This window comes from Suncus etruscus, chromosome 18, assembly GCF_024139225.1.
Source record: "Suncus etruscus isolate mSunEtr1 chromosome 18, mSunEtr1.pri.cur, whole genome shotgun sequence".
Lineage (NCBI taxonomy): Eukaryota > Metazoa > Chordata > Mammalia > Eulipotyphla > Soricidae > Suncus > Suncus etruscus.
This window is the reverse complement of record NC_064865.1, coordinates 42,882,548-42,905,161: the sequence shown is the minus strand read 5'-3', so window position 1 is coordinate 42,905,161 and position 22,614 is coordinate 42,882,548. Positions and strand designations below refer to the sequence as shown.

The 22,614-nt window shown below is 46.0% G+C and overlaps 1 protein-coding gene across 5 annotated transcripts in view; it reads right to left on the bottom strand.

The window, feature by feature from the left end:
* Positions 1-2,208: 2,208 nt before the first annotated feature.
* The window catches only part of PHACTR1 (phosphatase and actin regulator 1), a 554,139-nt gene continuing 533,733 nt past the window's right edge, over positions 2,209-22,614 (bottom strand). For all 5 annotated transcript variants that reach the window (XM_049765251.1, XM_049765250.1, XM_049765247.1 and 2 more), the window contains 5 exons: positions 15,314-15,369; positions 11,049-11,110; positions 5,806-5,946; positions 3,561-3,637; positions 2,209-2,859 (listed from right to left, as the gene is read on the bottom strand). In XM_049765251.1, coding sequence (XP_049621208.1) covers positions 2,844-2,859; positions 3,561-3,637; positions 5,806-5,946; positions 11,049-11,110; positions 15,314-15,369 — 352 coding nt within the window. In that variant the 3' untranslated portion in view covers positions 2,209-2,843. The remainder of the gene's footprint in view (positions 2,860-3,560; positions 3,638-5,805; positions 5,947-11,048; positions 11,111-15,313; positions 15,370-22,614) is intronic.

Here is a 22,614-nt window from a genome sequence, read left to right as displayed (position 1 = left end):
AGCTGGACACGTGAAAGTGCTCTTCTACAGAGACATACTATGTACAGACACCCAAGAAGCAACTGGAAAAAAAGCAACCGGTGGGGTCAGGAGACCAATGGGCGCAATTGGGAGAAAAAAATTCTCCTCAGGTGGGGCCTCCCACCCACCGGTTTCGCAGGGAGAGCCTGGAAGTCCCATCATTGAAGCAACACACACGACACGATGTTCATTTGGCGAATAGAAATACATGTTCGTTAGCTGGAGAAAAATAAATTCGGGTTTTCATCACACCTACCATCACGTCATTTGGTTTCTCTACTCTGACATAAAGGCTAAAGTTGTCCAAAGTTTTACAAGGCTTCGAGGGCCTTGGAGAGGGTCCGAGAGGCCAGTCTCTGAGGGGGAAACAAATCTCACATCTTTGCTCTCAACTCAGGTGACAAAAGGCTCCATACCCACAAATAAATCTACTCAAAACCAGTTTTGTTTTCTGGAAAGCAACGCACAGACCCTCACCTGGTCCTTCTCTTTGTTCTTGTCCCCTGACAAATGCCAAATTTGTCATCCTTAGAAAGTAACTTGGACTTTCTAGTGGTCATAATAAAGGTGACAAAGAAAGAAGTTGGGACTGATTTCTAAAAGGATCTTCCTTTTCCAGATGTGAGAGAGGGGTCAGGGGCCTATCTATAGTTCCCTGTGTGCCAAGCCCCGAGGCTAACAGTGCCTACCAGGGGCCAGGTGAGCTGCAGTGTCTGAGGCTTAACACCCATTATTGGGGTGGGGGTGCCCTCCTGGAAGAGAGGTGGTGATGTGTTCCAGGCTCCTCATGCTCCCAGGACACTGCGGCAGTGGGTCTATAGGACAAAGATTTGGGCTATGGGGGGCCGTGAGGAGCAGCTTACATGCCGTCTCCCCAGGGACATTTAGGGCCCAGAACCACAGCAGCTGAGGGACCCTGGACCTCTGAGGGAGCAGTTGGATGGCCCAGTGAAGCCCCTAAAAGGCTCCATCTGGAGCAGGAAAGGCCGCTGCCATCCTGTCCATATGCCTCCCACAAGCCCAACTGTGGAGTTAGTGGGTACTCAACTGGTCTTCACATGGCCCCAGGGGCCCCTCTCCTGTCAACCATGCCTACAGGCATCCCTCCTTTTGCACATTCAGTCATCAGTCAGCCTCTCAGGAGTGAGTGTTTATGGCCACACCACTCCTGACCCCGTTTTCCCTGAAAGACACCTCCCCTGCTCGCAGCAACAACCACTTAGTTGATTTTGGGGTGGGGGGAAATAAACCAATCAAAACAGAACAGAGCCAGGGCAGGCCTAGCCAGGCATTGGTGTGTGAGCCCCAGGAAAGCCTCCAAATTGGCGGTAGGCAGAGCCTATATCAGTGCCTGGAGTGACCCTGTACCATGACTCCTGAGGTCACTGTGCTCTGGGAGATACCACGGCCTGCAAGAAAAAAAATAGCCAAGAGTCACTTGCTCCCCACATAATTTAGGGGGGACCAGGGAACTCTCATCTGAAAAGGCCAAGCTGGCATCTCTAAATCCTGGGCATGTGTGGTGCAAGAAGCCCCCAGGAAGATGGTAACTTGAGGGCTGCCCTGAAGGCTGGCATTACTTCTCTACCAAGGGCTGCCCCCTTTGCCAGGAAGACAGGCAGAAGAGGTGGCTGGGGGCCTCACGGGAAAGAGGCAGGGTCCCCCTAACTACGGGACCCTGTTCCCAGAGCACTGCTTTCCTGGATTTCCAAGAGAGGGTGACAGTGACAGATGCCTCAGGAGGGAGAAGAGGGTTCACTCCCTTCACTATTGGGGGGCCTGATTCCAGCACACTCCTTACCCCAGGCCTCTGCAGTGCAAGAAGAGACCAGAAGGCCTTGGAGAGGCAGCAGAGTGTGGGGGACCGGAAGGCCAGTGACAGGAATGGTTTCTGGCCTGCATGCATCGGTCCAACTGGAATTTATAAGCCAATGGCCTTATGTTAAGGCCTTGTAGTGGGGCCAGAGAGACAATGACCAGGGCAAGGCAATGCTCAACTCAGCCTGTGCCCTCTGTGGGTAGGAACCCTTCACACACAATGCCACAGAATTCCAGGGTGCCTCTGACTGCAGGGTCTTTAAGCTTGGAAGCTTTAAGGTGGAAGCTTGCTTCCACCCAGCAGCTGGCAGCCTCCCTCTCCTTCCCCAGAGCACATGGAGGGCTGCTCATAAGGCTCTGAGGGGATGGGATGGGTGTCCAAGGCCAGCCTGCCACATAGCTGGGAGACACTCAGGACCCAGCCACTCAAGGCTTCCGCTGCCAGGACAGGGCCTGCCTTGGTTCCCTGCTCCAAACATGGCTGGAGGGAAAGGGAAGTCCAGGATTCATACACAGCTGCTTCCTCCACCAGGGGCCAGAGCAGAAGCTGCCCCCAAGCCAATGTGTTTTGGGCACAGTCCAGAAGGCCAGACGCGTCCTTTGGTCTTCCCAGGCTAAAGTCGCTATCACAGCTTTCTTTGGGCTCCGATGACAGACACTGGCAAAGATGAGGGTCCCTGGAGCCCAAGAGAAGGCTTGGGTGCTGCAGGCTGGGTGTGCTGACGTGGGCACAGGGAGTTGATGTCTTCCAGAGCCAGGTGGTACCCTCAGTTCTATCAGCCATGGGCAGGATCAGCTGCTCGGACCCAGTGCCGTGACTGCCGTGCTTGCTTAAAGAGAATCCTGATTGTGTTTCCTTTTCATTTTTCTTCTTCTTCTTAAAAAAAAAGGCAGTTCAGAAGATTTACATCTTAATAGGGAGAGGGAGTGAATAAATACCAGCACTTATGGTTCTTAGAAATTTATGTTTTGAAGACAGCATAGCACTCGAGAGGAATGAACTCTTAAGGTCGGTGAAACCTAGGAGAAGGAATTTTTGCATTAAGAGCCAGGCATGGCCAAAGGTCCCAAGTCCAGCCTCCTACCCTCCAGCTCATGGCACCAGTCATAGGAGTGGGCCCCCCAAATTATCCTTGTCTTTGGGAATATTTGAATATGGAGCTCCAAGGACCAAACTGGACAAGATGGCACAGTTCCCCTATTTGGGATGGGGCAGTAGGCCTCCCCATGTTCCTCTGAATATGCGCCCCAGGAAGGGCTGCCAGAAGGAAACTCAATGGCTCTACCTTTATAGCTGGGGTGCTTGAATAGAACTTCTTCCCCCTTGCCTCAGTTTCTCCAGATTCCCCCAGGGCTGCAAATAGTCAGGTAGTCTGCAAGAACCCCTGGAGGCATTTCACATGGGCTTTTGGTGTTTTTAACCCTATCTGGCATAACTTGCAAGCCTTGTGTTGGCCATAATCTTTCCATGAAAGCTCAGTGGAGCAAGCTTACAGGTACATACAAGTTTTTCTATCTTAATGGAAAATATTTACATTGTGGGAATTGGGGTGAGTCCAATGAGACAGATTATCCTCCCCCATCCTTTCTCTCATTTGAACCTTAAGGTGTGGTAATGTACCACATTTCATATGTGAGTCCAAAACAGACAGCAGTATTCTGTGTGGAAGCTGATACCACCTTCTTCCAGGAAGAAATAACTCCATGACCCGGATACTAACCTTGTTAGATGTCTACTCAATTCGTGAACTTCCATTTCAGTGCTTTTAAATTCATTGAGCTCCTTTCGAATGGCAGCCTGGGATAGAGAAGAAGCAAAGATGAGGATAATCACTTTTGATCATTTTAAGGGTTTTTTGTTGTTGTTTTGTTTTGGGGCCACACCTGACGATGCTCAGGAGTTACTCTTAGCTCTGAACTTAGGAATCACTCGTGGTGGTATTCAGGGAACCATATGGGATGTGAAGGATCGAACTCTGATCAGCTGCAGGCAAGTAAATTGCCTTATTCATTGTACTATCTTTCTGATCCCTCACTTTTGATTTTATGGCTAATGAACTACTTACCAAGCAAATTACACCAAGTACCCTGGGCTACCCTTCAGAAGCTTCTAGAAACCACTTTAAACTCCAGGGACAAAGAGATTGCTGTTTAGAGTTCCAGTCTTCTGGTCCCCAGAGCAGGGACAATGCACAGACACCCCCGCCCCCCATATTCCCATGGGCAAGCACTCATTTAAATGTGATTCTGCTTATTTCCTTCAGTCCCTGCATCTTAACTCAGTCCAAAATTCATTGATGCCTTGAGCTGGTATTTTCGGAAGCAGTGGATCAAATTCTCAAACAAAGAAAAGGCTGGCCTTCTGCTTTCCTGTGATTAGATAATTCTCTTAGCAGCTTCCTGGCTCTGGTGATACCCACCCACCTCTGTCCTGGTATGGGGCACGCTTTAGACAAACATAGCCTGACCCCACCTGCATGCATAAGGCTCAGCCCACAGAGGGGCTACAGTTGGGTTGGGTGTGTGTGAAAGATTGGCAATCAGAGTGAGGTGGGGGGGGGCTGGAAGAGTAAAGTGTCTGGGCTCAGACAGCCACTCATTCTTGGGGGTGTCAGAGGTCAAAGGTGCACCCTTCCATGTGTTCTTTTGGGGTGTTTGCTCTGATGGAGCAGTTGGGTACCATGTCAGAGGAGAGATGTGTCTTCAGACACATCAGCACATTCTCCATAGGCAGGCAGATGTGTGTGGAGAGATGTGACTACATAGGGCTTCAGGGGCTACTTCTTATTCTGTCACCAGCAGCTTCTGAGGAACTGGAGGTGCCTTTTGGCTTCTCAGTACTTCAGGAATTTACCCTGTGCATGTGGGGACAACATGCCCCATCCATACATTTGTTGAGGCCCTCGTTTTGAGGGCATAAGCATATGGTAGAAAAAATATGAAGAGAACCGGACAAGAGTGAACCCCCATTTCCCTTCCCATTGCTCTGACACAGCAGCCTGGGCCCTGAGGACTGAGTTTGTCAGCACAGTGAGATTGTCACTTTTTGGGGTCAGTCATCCCAAGTTCCTGCCCAGAAACAAACAAATGAGTTTAAAACTATGTTTAAAGGAACACAACTGTTTGCTCCGTGTGTATGTGAGGGGTCTTTTCTGGAATAGCTGTATGGCATCACTTCCAAAGATACAGGCACGTGCATTCCTGTTTCCAATCTCTGGGAGCAGCACTCTGGACAGTAGATGGTCCTCCTATATTACATATATGAAATCACAGGTTCTGGGGATACCTGAAATGGTTTCCCCAGAAATGGGGGGAAACAAGCCCTAGGCATACCCAATCCACTTCATTGTCATTGGCAGATGACACGGGGCTCTTATTTTATTTAATTGTTCTCCTTAATGTAATGACTATTTTGCCTTTTGGGGAACCACACCGGGAGTACCTAGAGCTTACTCTTGCTTTTACACGTAGGATCACTTCTGTGGGGCTCAGGGAACCCTATAGGTTGCTGGGATGGATCAACCACATGGAAGGCAAGCAGTGCACACACTGTTCTATTGTGCTGGTCCTTTATTTTAAACTTTTGTTTTTCTTGAAGGTTTGCTGCTCTCTGGTTCCTCAGTGACTGGCCAGTGAGAAGGGGCTCAGTGTGTTATGGGCCTCATGGATAGATAGGAAATGAACCTTAATTTTGGAATCTGAATCATCCTCCTGCTTCTAAACCAAGTAGGGTTTGGGGGCCATCCTAGACCCCAGATCTAGGTCCAATTTCTCAGCTTTAAAGAACAACAAACCACTACTTGAGTTTGGGCTGTAAACTGACCCCCCCCCCCCGACTTCCTCCCCAGGAAAGGCCTGAGATAAGCCTAAGCCTGTACCCCTGAATCTGCTGCAAAGAAAGACCCTTCTAGGGCTGCCTTCCATGAGTCCTCTGCCTCCCACTTCACAGGCCACCCCCGGACTCACTTTATCAGCAGCAGTGAGGCGAGTCCATGGCTTGTCAGCCCTGCGGTCATAGTCCTGTGCATCAGCTACCTCCACGTAGTCACTGAAGCGAATGAGGATCTTCCTTTCTCGAAGTTCTTCCACTGTGGGCCTCTGACTGAGCTGCAAGGAGGGAAAGAGGGCCAGTTATTAGAAATGTGGGCTACCTGGGTCTGCCTGTGGGTTTGCAGGTATGGAAAATCGGATCCGAAGAGGCAAACATGGAGCACTCTTGGGGAGAGTGCCAGGTTGTTTTTCTCCATTGTGTGGCCCTGCTAGGGTTGTGCAGCTGCCATCTGGGGTGGGATGAGGCCTGCTGAGGGTCTCCCCAGCTCTGTCTGCCTTCCCCAGCAGATTTCAGGAGCTTGACGTGTGTCTGTCTTGTTTAAGATCTATGTTCTGATTCAGCATTTTGTGCAAGGACTCGTTGTGTATTTTGTTTCTGTGCATGTGTGTTTCAGACATGGTAAAGTCATGGTGCAAACTGCAGGTAAACCCTAAGTTATCAGGAATTGGAGTCTATTATGGGGTGTTGGAACTGGACTTTGGTCAGCCGCATTCAGGCAAGTGCCCCTCCTGTGCAGACTTTCTAGTCCTTGGCATGGGCATCTGTTCATCTCTGTGGTTATAGGAGACCCAAGCTCCTACTGAAGTTTGAGTAAAGGTTCAGCCCACAAATGCAGAGCTGAGTGCAGGCCATAAAGGCATACAAGAGACCAGGAAGGCCTGTAGTGAAGAAAGCAATAGCTCAAAGGAAAATCTACTTGTCTTGAGGCAGAACCTGCAATCCCTAGGTATTCTTTCTGCATACTTTATTCACAGGGTTTCTGTGATGTTTTCCTGTCTCTGGTCTTCTGTTGTCCAGAAGAACCCAGTGGGTCTCTATTCAGGGTGCTGGCAACTCATGTTTAACTGATGTTGTTTGAAAAACAATTTCCCCTAGATGGTGTTTAATTCTATTAATAGGAGAAGCAGTCAGATAGACTCAAACTACAATAGGTCTTGACAACAAACACACATACGAATCTTGGGCTGCCAGCTGTGGTGACTAGCATGTGGTCACGATATGCCCTTTTTAGAATGTTAGAATTTTTACCCAAAAAAACTGTCCTCCACTCCATGGAGGGACATAGCCAGTGACTTCCTGGTATAAAGAGAGTGGTTAGAATGCTGTTGACATCATCCAGATAAGACTTTTTCAAGGTCTCTTGACCCATGGTGGTACAATGATGGGTTTCTCAAAAGAACCTCAGGTACCCTATACTCCATTACTTACCAAAACCTATATCAAAATTTATACTCTGATTTCTCTTCAGATCACATAAATTTTTTGCTTTTCACAAAATGTTGGACCTTCAAAGTTTATTTTTTCCAAAATATGATCCCAGAAAACTTTTTTTACTAGCATTAGTAGGTACACAACTATTGAGTATTACCCTGTTTACTAAATTCTGAGGATGCATAAGGCTTACTACATGGTGTTGGAAAATAACATTATATGTCATAATACAAGAAAGTATGTTAAGTGTGGGATTTCTAGTTTGTATTTTTGGAAACTAAGATCTGAAGATTACTTATAATATCTTAAGTAGACAGTCTGTAGGAACAGTCAACTATTAGATGTGAAGGTCAGGGACAATTTTTCATGCCTGAATTCCAGGAGGATTTCAGACAACCGCTCCAAATCAATAAGGCATGCACTCAAATGCTAGGAAGGAGGGAGAGAGAGAAGTGACTTTTTCCTGGAGGAGCTCAGATGTTGCATGTTCCTCAACCCCACTCTGGGACTCATTCCTGAGTGTGAAATCATGCTACTAAGCAAAGGACTGGGAAGGTTTGGGTTGGAGTGGAGGCTCAGGTCTTCCTGCAACACTTGGTACATGAGCTTTTTACTTGCTAAGAAAACCATCTTTTTTGACCAAGTTTTCAGAGAGATGAGGAGCTGGAAGAATGGGAAGAAGATAGACAGGTAGAATTATGTTTCTATTCATGTCAGCAAAAATTCTCAGAGCTTTTTGGGTCCTTGAAGTAGAGGCTAAAACCTAGAAACTATTGCAACGCCCCCAAACAGAGAACTAGAGAGAGTCTATGGTACTTAGAAACAGGGGATATTGTTTTGCTTTATAAAAATACAAAATAATGCAATTTTCACTTTATGAATGGATCTGGAAAATATGCTGGGTGAAGTTAATAAGGAGAGGGACAAATACAGAGTGATCTCCCCCCATGTGTCTGATAATTATAATAGAGGAATAACAAATGCATAAAGGCAATAGAAACCAATAACTGGTCTTCATTAAGAAGCTGTAGTGGGGTGGGTACAGAAAGGGGGGCACGAGGCAGTATGGAGGGAGGTGGACATAGGGGATATCGGACTGGGATGTTCAATGAACAGAACCCTGATATAAATGGTAAACATTGGTACCAAAAATAAGTAAAATAAGTGAATGAATAAATAAATATATAGACTGACTTACTAAATGAAAGAAAGTATTTATTTGTAACCAGATACTCAGCAAGAGTAAATTAACAGAACCAATTCCACTATTCCTACAACCTGACCTAAGTGCATTTCCTTCTCTTCCCTTACTTTCCTTCTTTTCCTTCCTTCATTCCATTCTCATTTCTTTCCATCCATCTGTCCATTTAGCTTACTAGCATTTAATATTTGGTTTCATCATTGATCAGTTGACTGAAGAGAATGGTCGGCTGTGACTAGCATGAGGACTGTGCTCTATTTTCTTTTACTGGAACATTTAAAAAAAGTTGCGCTGCCTTGAGAAAATCCTTGGGGTTAGGGTAAGAGAAAGGCAGCCACATCTTAGCAGCCTGTCTCCTGTAAGAAAGTCTCCCCCCCAAAAAATTTGCCTTTATCGTCCAGGATCTCCTGACTCTACAAATACAGACATGGAAGCTTCTCCAGTCTTTCCTGTCCACAGCTAGCCCTTCACTCAAGTTCATTCTCTTTTACTATGCTTTGGGTTTTGGTTCATACCTAGTGGTGCTCAGGACTTATCCTGGCTCTGTGTTCAGGGATCACTTTTAGCAGTGCTCAGAGGATCATATGTGGTTCTTCCCCCCCCCCCCCCCCGCCCCTTACGTGGTTCTGAGGATTGGACCAGAGTCACTCATGTTTAAGGCAACTGCCTTGCCTGTTTTAGTATCTTCTGTTCAAGCTACTTAGTTTTAATTTCCAAGCCAGTCCCAGGAATGGATATGTGCTAATATGACAAGGCAGCTTTTCTGGGGAAAGGAAGCAGGATAAGGAGGAACCGCTTATTTTGGAAGCATCAAACCTATGGGGCTCCTGTCTCCAATCCCAGGAGAGATGGATCAAGATGGAAACTCTTCATGAACTTCAACCCTCTTCTTTCAAATTATGTAACCAGTTATGTTTTTTTCTAAAAAAAATTCTACACTCCTTTGATAGAGATACATATTCAATTTATGTCTAAATCATTTCCAATGACTCCCTTTTAGTAATAAGATCCTATAAATTTTAGGAGACTATTTGGGTCCCAACAATCAACTTCTATAACCTTGTTGGAAATCTGACAGAATTGTTTCTGCACAATTTCTGGCCAGATAGTTCGATGATTAAGACCTTGTATGTGGCTGAGCCCAGTTAGATTCTCATCACTACATGGTCCCCAAGCAACACTAGATATGGTGCTAGAGGCTTTGAAGAGTGCACGGGTGGCCTTAGATACTTGACACACCCAACATGGCCTGAGCAGCCCACATCCTCAGACCTTCACCCTGAACCAGTGACCATGTTGGCTAGTTTGGCTGGGAGAGGCTCCAGGGAAGATGCTCTTTCCAAGTCATTTCTGAATGTCTAAAATTTTCTTGCTTATAATTTTATCTCTTATACTGCAAGGACTCACTTAGAACCAGCCCTTGCTCTCCCTCTTGTCCTTCTAATGAGGACAGTATCAGGAAATAGGCAGAGAACAGCTGTATGAGTGGAGAACAGTTGTATGTAGCAAACTCACTGGACATGGTTCTAGTGCCCTACACATGATGTGTCAGACTGGTAGCTGATCTTGGAGACACTTATGCATCCCCTCTTTTGAATTGGGAGTGGCACTGGCCATTGGCCATTATAAGTCTAGGATGGTCTAAGAGTGGGGAGAGAGAGTGCTGAGATTAATAATATTTTAAGATATCAAATTTTTTTCTTTGCATAATGCTTCTAGGGAGAAAAAGTCATGAATAAAAACCCTGAGAAATTAATTTTGATGCTTCTCTGAACTGTCTCTAAGCTCTGAAGATCTTTCAAGACGGTTGTTGTCAGAGGCGAATGAAAATTGCCAGAGTCAGCAGGAATGTAGACTTCTATTTGTGTCATCAATTCAACCTCAGACAACATCCTCGACGAGTAAGTTTAACATAAAAAAGGTCATCAGAATGAAGTCTTTCTCAGTCTATAATCCACTGCTGAACTATTGTTTTGGATGTTAAACATACTATTATTTCTAGCTTTAAGATTTGACTTTGTGCTTTTCAACTTATTAGCACATTCAGCATTTTTTCTCATCCAGTATTTCAAACCAGATTTAGCATAATAAAGTCAAATAGCTCTTAAGTGTTAGGTCAGAAATAGTAACTAAAAGTTCTCCTTTTTCAAGGTCAGAGCAAATAATCTCACTATAGATGATCTCACTACTAGCTGATTTTACTCAGAAATTTTCAGTTGCTTGATAAGGTTGTAGCCAATTTTTTAAAGACAAGATTTCTATGTCAGAAAGATATAATAACTTGGGCTGTTCGATCCTTAGCCTTACCAAGGCCCCACCAGGATGGATCCCTCATCCCTGAATGCAGAATCAAGAATAAGCCCTGAGCTCCTCCAGGTGTGGCCCCCAAACCCAAAAGCTAAAACCAAACAACAAAAACACACAAACAAAACAAGATAGTTACTGGATTTTCTATTATAAATTGACACAATTACTTGGGAATAGGAGTGTGTCACAAAATCAAGTAACAGAGAAGATTTATCACTAAGCCAAAGAATGAAGGGTCAAAAAGCTGAGATGATCATTGTTTCCAGGAAAGAGGGCACAGAGCTGTCAGTTCCTACCTCAAAGACCCTGGGATCTGTACTGTCTCTACCAACCACTGGGCAGCAACCAGGCCAGAGTCTGACCGTATGCTCTGCATGAACTAGGCTACCCATCCACCCCCTTCAGCCTCTAGTCCTAGCCCTGCACCGGCCTACTCACCTTTCGAGTTAGTCTTCTCTTAATTTCTCTTTTCTCCTCTTGTTCCTCTTGTTCATTCCGAGCTGAAAGAAACATCAGAGGTGCTTTGGATTTGGTCAGCTTCACATATATGTGCATTCTCTGGGTTTCTGCCTCCTCATGGAGTCTTCTAACTGTGTCCCCTTTCTGCTAGTGAGGACACATCCAAAGCTACCAGCACGATAGCAGACAGGCCCAGCAGGCTGATCTAAGCTTTTTTTTTTCCTCTAGACACTGGAACTTTCTTAGTCTTCAAACAGAGTAGATAAATGTTGTCTGGGAAGCAAACAGGTAGGTGCTTCAAGAAAGGGAGCTGGTCACTATGACCAAGACATTTCGAAGCAGTGATAAGTTTAGGGTCTCACAGTGACTGGAGTAGGCTCATTGTGATGCAGACCTGCATGTGGATGGGGTGTGCTGTGGGGTGGGAGAGAAGGAAGACAGAATTTCTGGGGAGTTGGGTAGGGGGCCTGGCCCTTGCTGTGCCTCACAGCCTCACTGTGGAGGGTTTGGAGGAGAGGCCAGGCCTGTATAAGGGGAGGTGTCTACAACGCTCACCTTTTGCAAAACCTGCTTCAATGAACCCTTTGAATCTTCCCAGAAGTCCACTGAACAGGTGGGAGGCCAGTGAGTAGGACACAAGTGCCTGCATTGAGGCGTTTTAAGGAGTTTCGGAAGAGCTGGCAGCAGAGTCTAAACGTCCTTAGCCTGAGGGCTGGCTTGACTTACTCATTGGATGGGGTGGTCGTAGGTAAGAGGGTCTGGGGAAGGGAGCAGAGAATTGGGGCATCTTTCTCTTCTTATACTAAAGGCATGACCTTGGGGGGGGGGTGGGAATCTCAATTTCCTTTGGGTCTGGGAGTTCTTGGAGCTGTCCAAGAACCAAGAAGAATCCTTGAGTGGAAGAAGCCTCCCCTATTCCCCTATTCTCCCAGGCTGCCCCCTCGTCAACAAGGAGAAGGGGTTTTGTCAAGTTAGGGTTCCACTGAAGTTGACTGCATGGACTTAGGAGAACTGAGCTTCACATACTCGGAAACCTCTCAGTGAAATGGTGTCAGAAACTCTCATCTGTGTTCCCCTAAATTCACTGATAGAACTTCAAAAGAAGGAAACCCCATGCACAGAGGTGGGGCATACCAGCCCCTATACTGCAGGTGGCAAAACCTCTCCCCACTTCCCTGTAAAGAGTGGGAATAGTCAGAGCTGAGCCCTGCCACCCCTCCCTGTTGCAGTGGTCTCTGTGACTACTGGTGCAGATTTCTTGTGTCAGTGGTACAAGCAATGCTGACATTCTACAGGGGACCCTGGTCAGCAGAGGTTTCGGGTGCAGCCTGCCCCCCTTCCACCCTTTGCTCCCAGCTCCAAGCCACGCCCAAGACAGCCAGTACTTTCCTTTGGACGCACAGCTGCTTTCTGCCTTCCAGAGTTCCTTCTGGAAACACACAGTTTTTGCAGATCAAGCCCCTGAACTGCCACTAACTCCCCAGTCTGGGTGAAAGATCAGCTAGGAGGCAGCCAACCAGGCCCCAAAGAGGAAAACCCCAGATTGATGGGTTTGCAGAAGGGAAGAAGCCAGGAACAAAGGTCCTGTCAGGAGAGTATTGTAACCTGGAAGCAGCTCCAAGGCCACATAAAAAAATCAGGGCCATACACAGGGTCTGAGAGGCCATTTGCTGCCACACTGGGTTTGTAAACAAGAATGTGGAAGTCCAGAGGAGATAAGGGGCTGCTCACACATGACAAAGTTAATTAGCTAGACAAATTGGTCCCTCTCACCCTTTCTTCTCTTCCTAGAACTTGCTGCCTCTTTTGCTGTCATGTTGGCTTGGCTCTCCTCTTCATATGAAGGCTTAGGCCTTCGCCCATATGGCTTGCAGTCCTCCCCAGCCACACATGTAGTACCTTTTCTAACAACCTAAGTTGTCCTATCTCCACTGTGGCTTCTTAGCACCCTTAGAATTGGGGTAGGCATAGATTGCCACCCATGGAATCTATCTACCTTTAGTTCAAAGCCATTTACAAGCCCAGGGCCATTAATTCTCAGGCAGAGGGAGAGAAGACAACTCTAGGAGGCAAATGAGAAATGGGCCCAGTTAGGCCCATGATGTCACTGTCAGCTTCCACCCTAAGGTGTCATTATGAGCTGGGGAGGGGTCAGACTGAACAAATAAAAGGCTTCCCAAATGCAGGGGACTGTAGAGGCAGACTTAGCAGCACCCCACCCATGGTGTTGGGGTCTCTCTTTCCAGGGCCCTCAGAGACAGCCCCCAAAGGGTGCAGTCCTCGAGTACATTATAGAACAGGAGTTTAGAGGGTATTTCTTTGACCACTAGGCATTTTGGGTTTCAGCATCAGAAGGGATGAAAATAAGAAAAGAAAAACAAGTATAGGAAAACCAAGGCGACCAGACAGGGAAACTCAGTTCATTTCTGCAAGTGATGGATTTGTTTGAATGTGGCCAAGTGGTTGCCTAATCTGCTGTCGAGTCATGGGTCAGGAAGTGGGGACACCCCAGGGGAAATTCTGGAAGGACACATGCTGCTGCTTTGGCTTCCAAATCAAAACTTGGATGTTTACTAAGTGTATGGGGCTTTTTTAGTGGTCAGAGTCGTTTGGAAGAATGCAGTAAGACCTTATTGTCTTCCCAAGAACTAGGCCAGCAGGAGTAGGAACAGGGATGCAGGGGATGGCAAAGGGTTAGGCTTTCTGCTCCCAAAACCTCACCCTGGCACAGGGCACTGTACTTGACATTCAAGTCAGCTCTCAGAGGCCCTTGCTATTTCTAATAAGAAGCAAGGAGACAGCATTGTCCCTTCAGAACCTTGTCCACAGAGCTCAGTTCCTGCCGAACCATGCTGGGTTGTGTGAGGGGCTGAAGCAGTTGTGACATCGTGGAAGTGGTTTTCTTTCCATCCATACAAGAAAGGAAAGGTTACCATCTCAAGGATCTGATTGGACCGGACACACAGAATCAATTGAAAGATTATTGGGAGGCTTTTTCATGGCATGTTCATTATTGAGAAGATCTTTGGACACCCCTTTATTGGAAAAAGTATAGACACAAATTCCCAAACACTCAGAAGATTTTTGAGATGCCCTCAAGTAGGAGGAAGAGGCCCACCCTAAAAAAGGCCAAAAACTGAGGTTGGAGAAGAGGTGGTGAGCCTGGAGTAGGGGTACAGAAACCTGGTGCCCTGAAGTGGAGCACCCCACCCTACACTGCCTTCCTGTCCACCATCAACATCATCAAAACCATACACACTGCCTGAGACACAAGAGCACAATGAGCAGGGGCAGGAACACAAAAATCAAAACTCATTTTCCTTCGAGGTAAGTGGAAATGAAACCCCTTGAGGCTTCATGTGACAGCGTGACAGCAGCTTGTGCTCACATGTACTCACGTGTGCTCACATGCGTGTACCCTCGCATACATCAGCACACATAGCAGCCTTTCTAGGAAACTGCAAAAAAACACTCATTTCCCTTTTCTGGAGAGAAAACAGAAGGGGACCTGATCACAGGGGAAAGAAGGCTAAAATAGAATTGTGGACTGTGTTGAAGTGAGTGCAGGGGAAGGTGGCAGGAATGACTGGGCAGATGTCAACTAGTTTGTAACTCCCCCAAGCTGGTGTCCAGAAGGCTCTGGGATCCTTCTGGTGATTCGTCCATTAGTGGCTGCAGCACAATGGATCATGGCTGCCCAATCTTCTTTGTCCTCTGTTCCCACAGCCTTGGGCTAGTGCACATTCCTTCAAGGGGATCCAGGGGTGACCAGAGATCAAGGCAGGAGTCCTGGAAAGTACTCCCCCAGAACTGTGGCAAGGGGCTCTGTGTGTACTAGTCGGGGGATGGCTTATCTGTAGCAGCAGCTGCCACAGAGGGTCACACTGCCATTTCCAGCTCTTAAATGGCTATTTTCCCTGATCAACCTTTGTGACCGTTTTTTAAAGCCTTGCTAGATTCAAAAATGACCTGAATGCTTCTCAAATCTGTAAGTTCTCTCTGGTTAATCTTTGAGCTTTTTTTTTTTTTTTCTCAACTTTCCCCACCTGCTGAAGAGGAAGGTGCTTTTGCATGCTGACTCTGCAGGGAGCCAAGCATGTATGTGATTGTATGTGATTGTCCTGGGGTGGAGGTGTTGAATGTCCTAACATATAAAGCCTCAACTTTCACAGGGAGCCTGGGAGAAACCTGGTAACCAGCCCTTAGGTAATGAGCCCAGCTACCACCAAACACCAGTCACTTACGTTTCAAAATGTTCCTCTGCTCCAATTCCTCTGCTGTCGGCCTCTGGCTCAGCCGCCTGCGGAACAAATCCAGGAAGAGTTTTTGGACCATATCATATCCTCCTGGGGTCATTAATCTCCACAGCCCTGGCAGAGATAGGAGGCAGAGTCGGGGACTGGAGCTCTCCTTCCATCCTGGTCTCAGAAGGACTGGCTGGCCCCACCACCGCCTCCTCACTTCCTCAATTTGCACCCCAGGAAGGGCACCCTGCGTCATGGCCCGCCACGCTGACCCTGTGCCGGCCTCTTTGCTGTGGCCCCTCCCCAGCCTTGCACCCTGTGGCCTGTGGGCAAGTGGACTGAAACACAGACAGGCCTCTTCTCTTCACAGAAGTTCTATTCTTCCCTTGTGGCCTTCTCACTTCAGGACCATGGCCTCTGTCTGTCTCTCCAGCCCTGAGGCTAGAGGTTGCCTCTTGCAGGGCTGGTGTAGGCCCAGTCAACACACACAGGGCCCCTGGCCCTGGGAGACGAGAGAGAAGATGTCTTGTCTGGCAGAAACAATAGCTGCTCTTCTTCTTGTCCCCACCCCTCACCACCAGGGCCTGATTAGACAAGAAATGACAATTGAACTCAAGTGACATGCCTGTGGTGAGGCTCATAATTTAGCCAGAACCTCTGGAACATCATAGCAAGAGCATGAACAACGTGCTGTGAGAAAGAAAAAGGTGGATAATATAATAGCAGGACCCCAAAATGGGGAGTTCTCCAGGTGGAGATCTCATAAAGCCATAGGAATGATTCCCACAGCTGGAAGAGGCCTCTGGTTTCGAAGGCGTTAGGATTTTGTGGAAGGAATTTAAATAGCTTTCAAGTAGTCCACATTTGGATTCAGCTGGGAGGAAGTGTGTGAGGTAAACATTGGATAAGGAATTTGGAGCTTCTTAAAATCCTCTCAGGGGACCCATGGGCCCTCCCTGGCAAAGGTTGAGTTTCTCCCCCAAATAGCAACCACCAGGGTTCATAGTTGGCTAAATTTTTTCATCACGATGAAGAGAAATCAAAGAATGAATTATGAAGAGACATCTTAGAACCGACTGAAGAGAGGACCTACAGCAGAAACAGAAAGGCCAAGGAACAACCAAAATAAAGTTGTCAAGCTTATTGTCATTTGGATTCTTCTGTATTGTCCTGAGCCAGAAAAGAATGGGCTCTATCATGCCCAACATTCACTTTCTGTGCTTAGATGGGCTGGTCACAGACATCTGCTAGGAAATCTATTGTGAGCTGGAAATTGTCTTGCAAATTGAATGTGTTCAATGACATATTAATAGGACATATCACATAATGACTCATTCTCTCCTGAAAAATCCCACTAGACATTAGAGCCTTTGATAAAAGCCACCCAGGATTTGGAGGTGTGAAATGTGGACTCAGATCATCAACCCTAAAGTAGTCTTCAGGGTGACAAGACAACATCCTTGAGGGATGACGTCTCAGCACTGGGAGCCAGGACTCCTCTGAGGATCAACAGTAGGGCTTGGCTTTCACTTAACACCTCTTTCCACAAATAGGTATGTGCATTTTTATAAAGATACACAGTAATACCTTTATGGAACCATTTAAAATTCAGGTTTAAAATGAAACCTGACAGGGGACAGTAGCTTTTGAACAAGTCCCCTAACTTTCCAGTGGAAATGGACCATGTTTGAGGTCTCATATCCAGAAAAACCTGCGCAGTGTTTGTTTGCTCTTTGGCTCATGTTGAGCAGCCCCGGATCCCATTACAGACCCAGTGTTTGGTCCTGACTGGCCTTTGCTTTCGTTTGTCTTATGGGTCATGGTTGGTGGGGGAGGAAACAAAGAATGAGCCAGAGAAAGCTCTGCGGTTGACTAGGCAGGCAGTCTTAGCATCAAACACATGGGATTATGAGAGGCTCTTTCTGTGGCAATTCTCAGAGCTATGAAATGCAGTGGAGCCAAGGGCACTTGCTGTAATGAGTTGTTTTGACTTTGAAATTTGGAAGGAAAACAAGATTGAGGTGTCGTGCTGGCAGAGCGCAGAACAGTGCAGAAGTTAGAGCATCTGGGTTCTCATATTGGCTTTGCACCCAACTGCCTTTCCAGGTATAGGGTACTGGGTCCCTTTTGGCCCAAATTTCTTGCTCTGCCAGTCAAGATGTCATTTAGAAATTAAGATCTCATGCCTAGAGTGTTCATGTATTGCCTCAAAGATTACAGTATGTTAACCCACTTCCTTGTCACAGCAGGAGAGAAAATAATGTCCCCACTCAAGCCCCTAGCTAGTCCTACCTATCAAGAAAGTGACAGAGCTAATTAAGCCCTTCCCAGGTAATGTGTCTGGCATGAATACTTCTTTATGGAGAGAATAACTCCTAAAAGTGCTCAAAAATTTCTCCTGGCTGAGTTTAGGGGACCATTTTGGTTCAGGGGACTGAACCTAGGTTGATTACATGCAAAGAAAGTTGCCTTAATCTTTGTGTTATCTCTCTGGCCCTGGTCAACAGGCTTTTAATCAGTTTGTTGGACTCTCATTGCTGCAGTTACCCATCATCACACAGAAGTTTCCAGCACCATAATCCTGTTATCTTGCAGTTCTGAGGACAAGAGTTTGAGACATACTTCAGGGACTAAAGTCAAGATGTGGCTTGAAACTTCTTGCCTCCTGGAGAAAGAGGAGCCCGGATCTCATGACTTTATTACTCTGAGCTTCAAGTCTCTCCATCACTGTCAGAACACCTGTGTCACCCAGGACCATCTCTCAAGAGGCTGGATGACAGTCACCAGTTCCCTTCTGAGTAGAGGTTACATCTGAATAGGTCTAGGGATTAGGAGATGGGTTTATCAGGGGACTGGGGTTGGGTGGAAAGAGAACCTGTGGACCACATTCTTTCTCAACACTGGGGTGCACATTGAGAGCAGGTGGATGGGGTTGAGTCTAAGTTCTCCTGGGCATGAACATAGGATCCACGGTCGCCCACCTGAGTGCCTTTAGTGAGTTGCAAGTTTCAGACACCACACTGGTAGTTTAGTGATATTCCCTCCTTTCTGCTCATTCCTTTTCCCCCTGGACCTGAGGACTGAGGCTCTGGGAGCTCAACTGAGGGGTCCCTTAAGGACAGAGCTCGGCAGCTTTGAGGAAATTCACAGTTGAGGGGTGGGCATATACCAGCCAACAATGTTCAGGAGCCAGGCTAATAAAAATATCCTCAAAGGACAATTGCTTGAAGAGACAGAAAAAAACCCTCCACCCCTCTGGCCCCCCTCTGCCCTCCCACTGCTGGTGGCCTCAGTTCTGCAGCAGGATTCTAAGTATGAGTTCTCATCCAGAGTGCCAGCTAAAAATAGATGTAGGGATGTAGGACACTGGATAACTTCGAGAAAGCAAGTTTCTTCAAGGTTCTGTCTAGTTTCTACTACTGGATTCCTTCCCTCTTACATCACCAGAATTAGTTAATAGCTTTTATTATTGTATATCATTCAAGGACAGGAGCTGTCCTTGAAAAATGAGAGTTCTCTCCTCAGGACATAGTAGTGAGGGGCCATTCTTTCACTCAACAAACCAGGCCCCAGTTCTGTGAGGACTCAAGTACAGCAATGAGAAAAACCAGATAACAGGCTGACCCTTTCTGGAAAATAAAGACTGATAGGATCAGAGGAGGCAGTCACAGAAATCTTGTACCATATAACTGTTATAAAAGGCAGGTATCGGGACTATAATCCTGTGATGTAAGAATGAAGAGTACAATTTTCTGAGAGGAAGGCATATGTATCCAGATAAGAAGGGGAGGAAGTGAAGGAGAAAGGAAGAACCCAGACCCAAGGTCCATCCTGTGATCATGATATTCATTTTTCACTGGGTCATGTGAAGTTATCAAGAACTAAAATGTTAAGGTAGATGAAGAGAAGAGAAAATGAACATTTACTTTTTTTTTTTTTTGAGGAAATGAACATTTACAAGAGATATTGTGGATTGTTTCTGAGAACACATGGGGTAAACTAAGAACCTGAGTAGAAGTTTTAGAACAGCATTTCTCAATTGAGAGTCTCCTGGGCCTCCAGAATATTCCAAGTGGACACAAGTGAAAATTGCATATATAAGAAGCACCGCAAAAGTCTCATGGATCAACTGGTAGGAGAGTGGATCAACTGAAGGAAATAAAGTTGAAAAGAGGTCATGGTTAGAATAAGGTTGAAAAACACTGGATTAGATATTCACAACTGACTGAAGATGGAAGCACTGGGCTATACTGTGATGGCAGATATGTATATCCTTAGGAAGTCTTGTTGAACAGATCATGCAGATGAAGGCTTCACAGATATGTCTCTAGGAAAGGGAAATTCATGGCATCCTTCTCAGCTCTCCTAACTTTCCTAACTGGATGCACAATTAGAATGAGTTTCGGGGGGCCGGTGAGGTGGCGCTAGAGGTAAGGTGTCTGCCTTGCAAGTGCTAGCCAAGGAAGGACCATGGTTTGATCCCCCAGCGTCCCATATGGTCCCCCCAAGCCAGGGGCAATTTCTGAGCGCTTAGCCAGGAGTAACCCCTGAGCATCAAATGGGTGTGGCCAAAAAACAAAAAAAAAAGAAATAAAGAATGAGCTTGGATTTCTTTTCTTTTGGCCATCCTTAATGATGCTCAGAGGTGACTCTTGGCTCTGCACTCAGGAATTAGTCCTGGTGGTATTTGAGGAAAGCCATATGGGATGCTGGGATCAAGTCTGAGTTTGTTGTGTGCAAGGCAAGAACCCTGTACTATCTCACTTCAGTCTGAAGTTTGGAAGTCGCGTCAGAACGCTTTGGCCACCTCTAAGTGGAGATGTCAAATTGGTAACTGGATCTATAAGCATATACTGAGAAGTCTAGATCAGCTATGGAAATTCATGTTTGAAACCAGGAGTCTGATGAGAGCATAGAAGGAAAAGGTAAAAGGGTTTAGAATCCCAATATTCAATGCTCAGAGGACAAACTCTCCATGGATTTGGAGGAGGGGCAAGCCCAAAGAGGCAGGATAAAAGTGAAATATCCCACTTTTATAGAAGCAAAGTGAACAATGGATTTCTCTATGGAAAGTCCACAATGCAGCAGGAATGAGATACAGCTGGAAAAATGCCAACAGGGTCAGGACCAAGGTGGGTTATCCCCACAAGAGCTTTTTTTGGAAGAGGTTTGAAACTAAGACCAAGCTGGGGGGTCATGAGAAGAGGAGTGAGAATTCCACCAAGCATGGGGACTCATTCAAGATACCTGGCTTCAAAAGGGGCTTTGAAGAGAGCTTGAGGGAAGGAGGTGCTGAGCTTCATCACTTTTAATGGGAAAAGGCTGACTATGTTTAGTGGTAGTAGAGGTGTAGATAAATAAAATTGACCAAGATTGATATTCAGTTGATAGTACAGAAGTTTGGGAAGGCAGGTGGGCTGGAACTCAAGAGACAGAGAGACTTTCAGAAATTTTTGGTGCTGGTAATTGACACCCAGACCTCATATCTACAAGGTATGCTCTCTACTGCTTTACTGCAACTGTCTTCCAGACTCCTAGTAAAGTGATAGACACCTCCACCCCCCATTTCAACTCAGAGGGTAGATCTTGGATGAGGCAGAATGGTGCAGGGCAGACTATGGAGATGCATTTTTTGGTTCTGAAATGAAGAGGATTCTGAACCACTGGCCTTGGTCAAGTTGGACGATGGAAAAGATGACTTTATGAAAGTTTTAAAATGTCACCCATCCTTGAGGGATTTGTCTTGGAACTAGTCAAAAGGATATAGAGTTAGTGTCAACATTTTAAGGGAGCATGGAGGCAGCTACTTGATTTATTTTAGATCTATCTTGTTATAAAAACTGGGTAATAATAGCTGAATATGATGACAATTATTGTATTAGTGAAGTGGTTGATTTTATGGCTAATCCCAAAGAGAACTGGGTAATTTCCAAGATAAAAGTAGAGAGGCTTTTGAATAAGCTTTATTTCTTGCTCCTGCCTTGCTAGCTAGTAGATTTAAATCACTGTATATAATTTAGGCATTATATTTTTTCCTGACTATATTTAGACTAGGCAAGGTAAACTTCAGAAGTTAAATTTCAGTATAAAAGGAATTATTCAAATGTAAGAGTAGACTGTACTTTCAAGTGATCCAGTTAAGTGACTTTGCTATTGCATAAGTGACCCCAGTTTACAAATTATCTCTAAATGGCCAAATTGTTTCCATGCTTCAAATGATTTTTCGTTTTCTATGGACCATGGCTGAATGATTTCTGTTTGCTGAAAACTGAAAAAAAAAATCAGAGTTTCCATTTAAATGTCACGTGCCATCAAACACCATAAAAGTATTTTATTTTCCTTCAAAATATAAAAAAATCGGTCTGAACAACTCTAGTAACTGTAAGAAATGACCAAAGAAAAAATACTTTTATTTTTCATTTATTTTTTATAGTTTCTGGGCCATACTTGATGGTGCTCAGGGATTACTCCTGGCTCTGCAATCAGAAATTATTGTTGGCTGGCTCACGGTTGATATATGATGCTGGGGGAATAAAGCTGGGTGGGTCAAATGTAAGCCAAGTGCTCTGCCCACTGTACTTTCCCTCTGGCCCCCAAATATTTTTATTTTTGCATGAGAAAACCAAGGTTAACCAACTCTCAACAATGGCACTTCTGATTTGGACTTGGAAAAAGAGTGTACAGGAGAAGGTAAGGAAAGAGGCTTAGAATCTCTGTAGAACAAGAAGCAGATTCTGTTCATTACAGAACTTTCCCAAAGATGGAATTTCCCCCTTGTGGTGGGTGGTTCACTGGATGCACCCCGAGACTGGTTCTGCTGCCCTCAGCTAATGATCGGTGGACAGTAAGGTCACAGCATCCATGGGCATCACCATGAGTGGGTTGTTTGAACATCCTGATTTTTAAGGCATAGAGCTCTGAAAGGCTCTAGTTTCATTTTAGATTTCTGCCTCTCAGCCTAGCAGAAGCTGTGTCTTTAGTCAGTTGGAAAGAGAAAATGTGAAGGTTCTGGAGGAAAATGACAGAGATCAGGGCTCTTTCCCAGAGAGAGGTAGAAAGTGACGGATTTCTGGCAGTTATCTAAGATGGGAAGTGGCCCAAGGCGGACTGGCCCAGGAGAGGTAGTGATCTCTCTCCCTTCCCTCTGGCCAGTCAAGCCTGGGAACTTGCCACATGCAAGAAAGCTGCATCATTTCTATCTGGCCCAGTCATCACGACAGACCCAGCTTGAAGGAAAGAAGAAATAACTCAGAGGGGCTCATTTGGGAATTACTGAACCCAGACTTGCCAGCTCAGTTGCA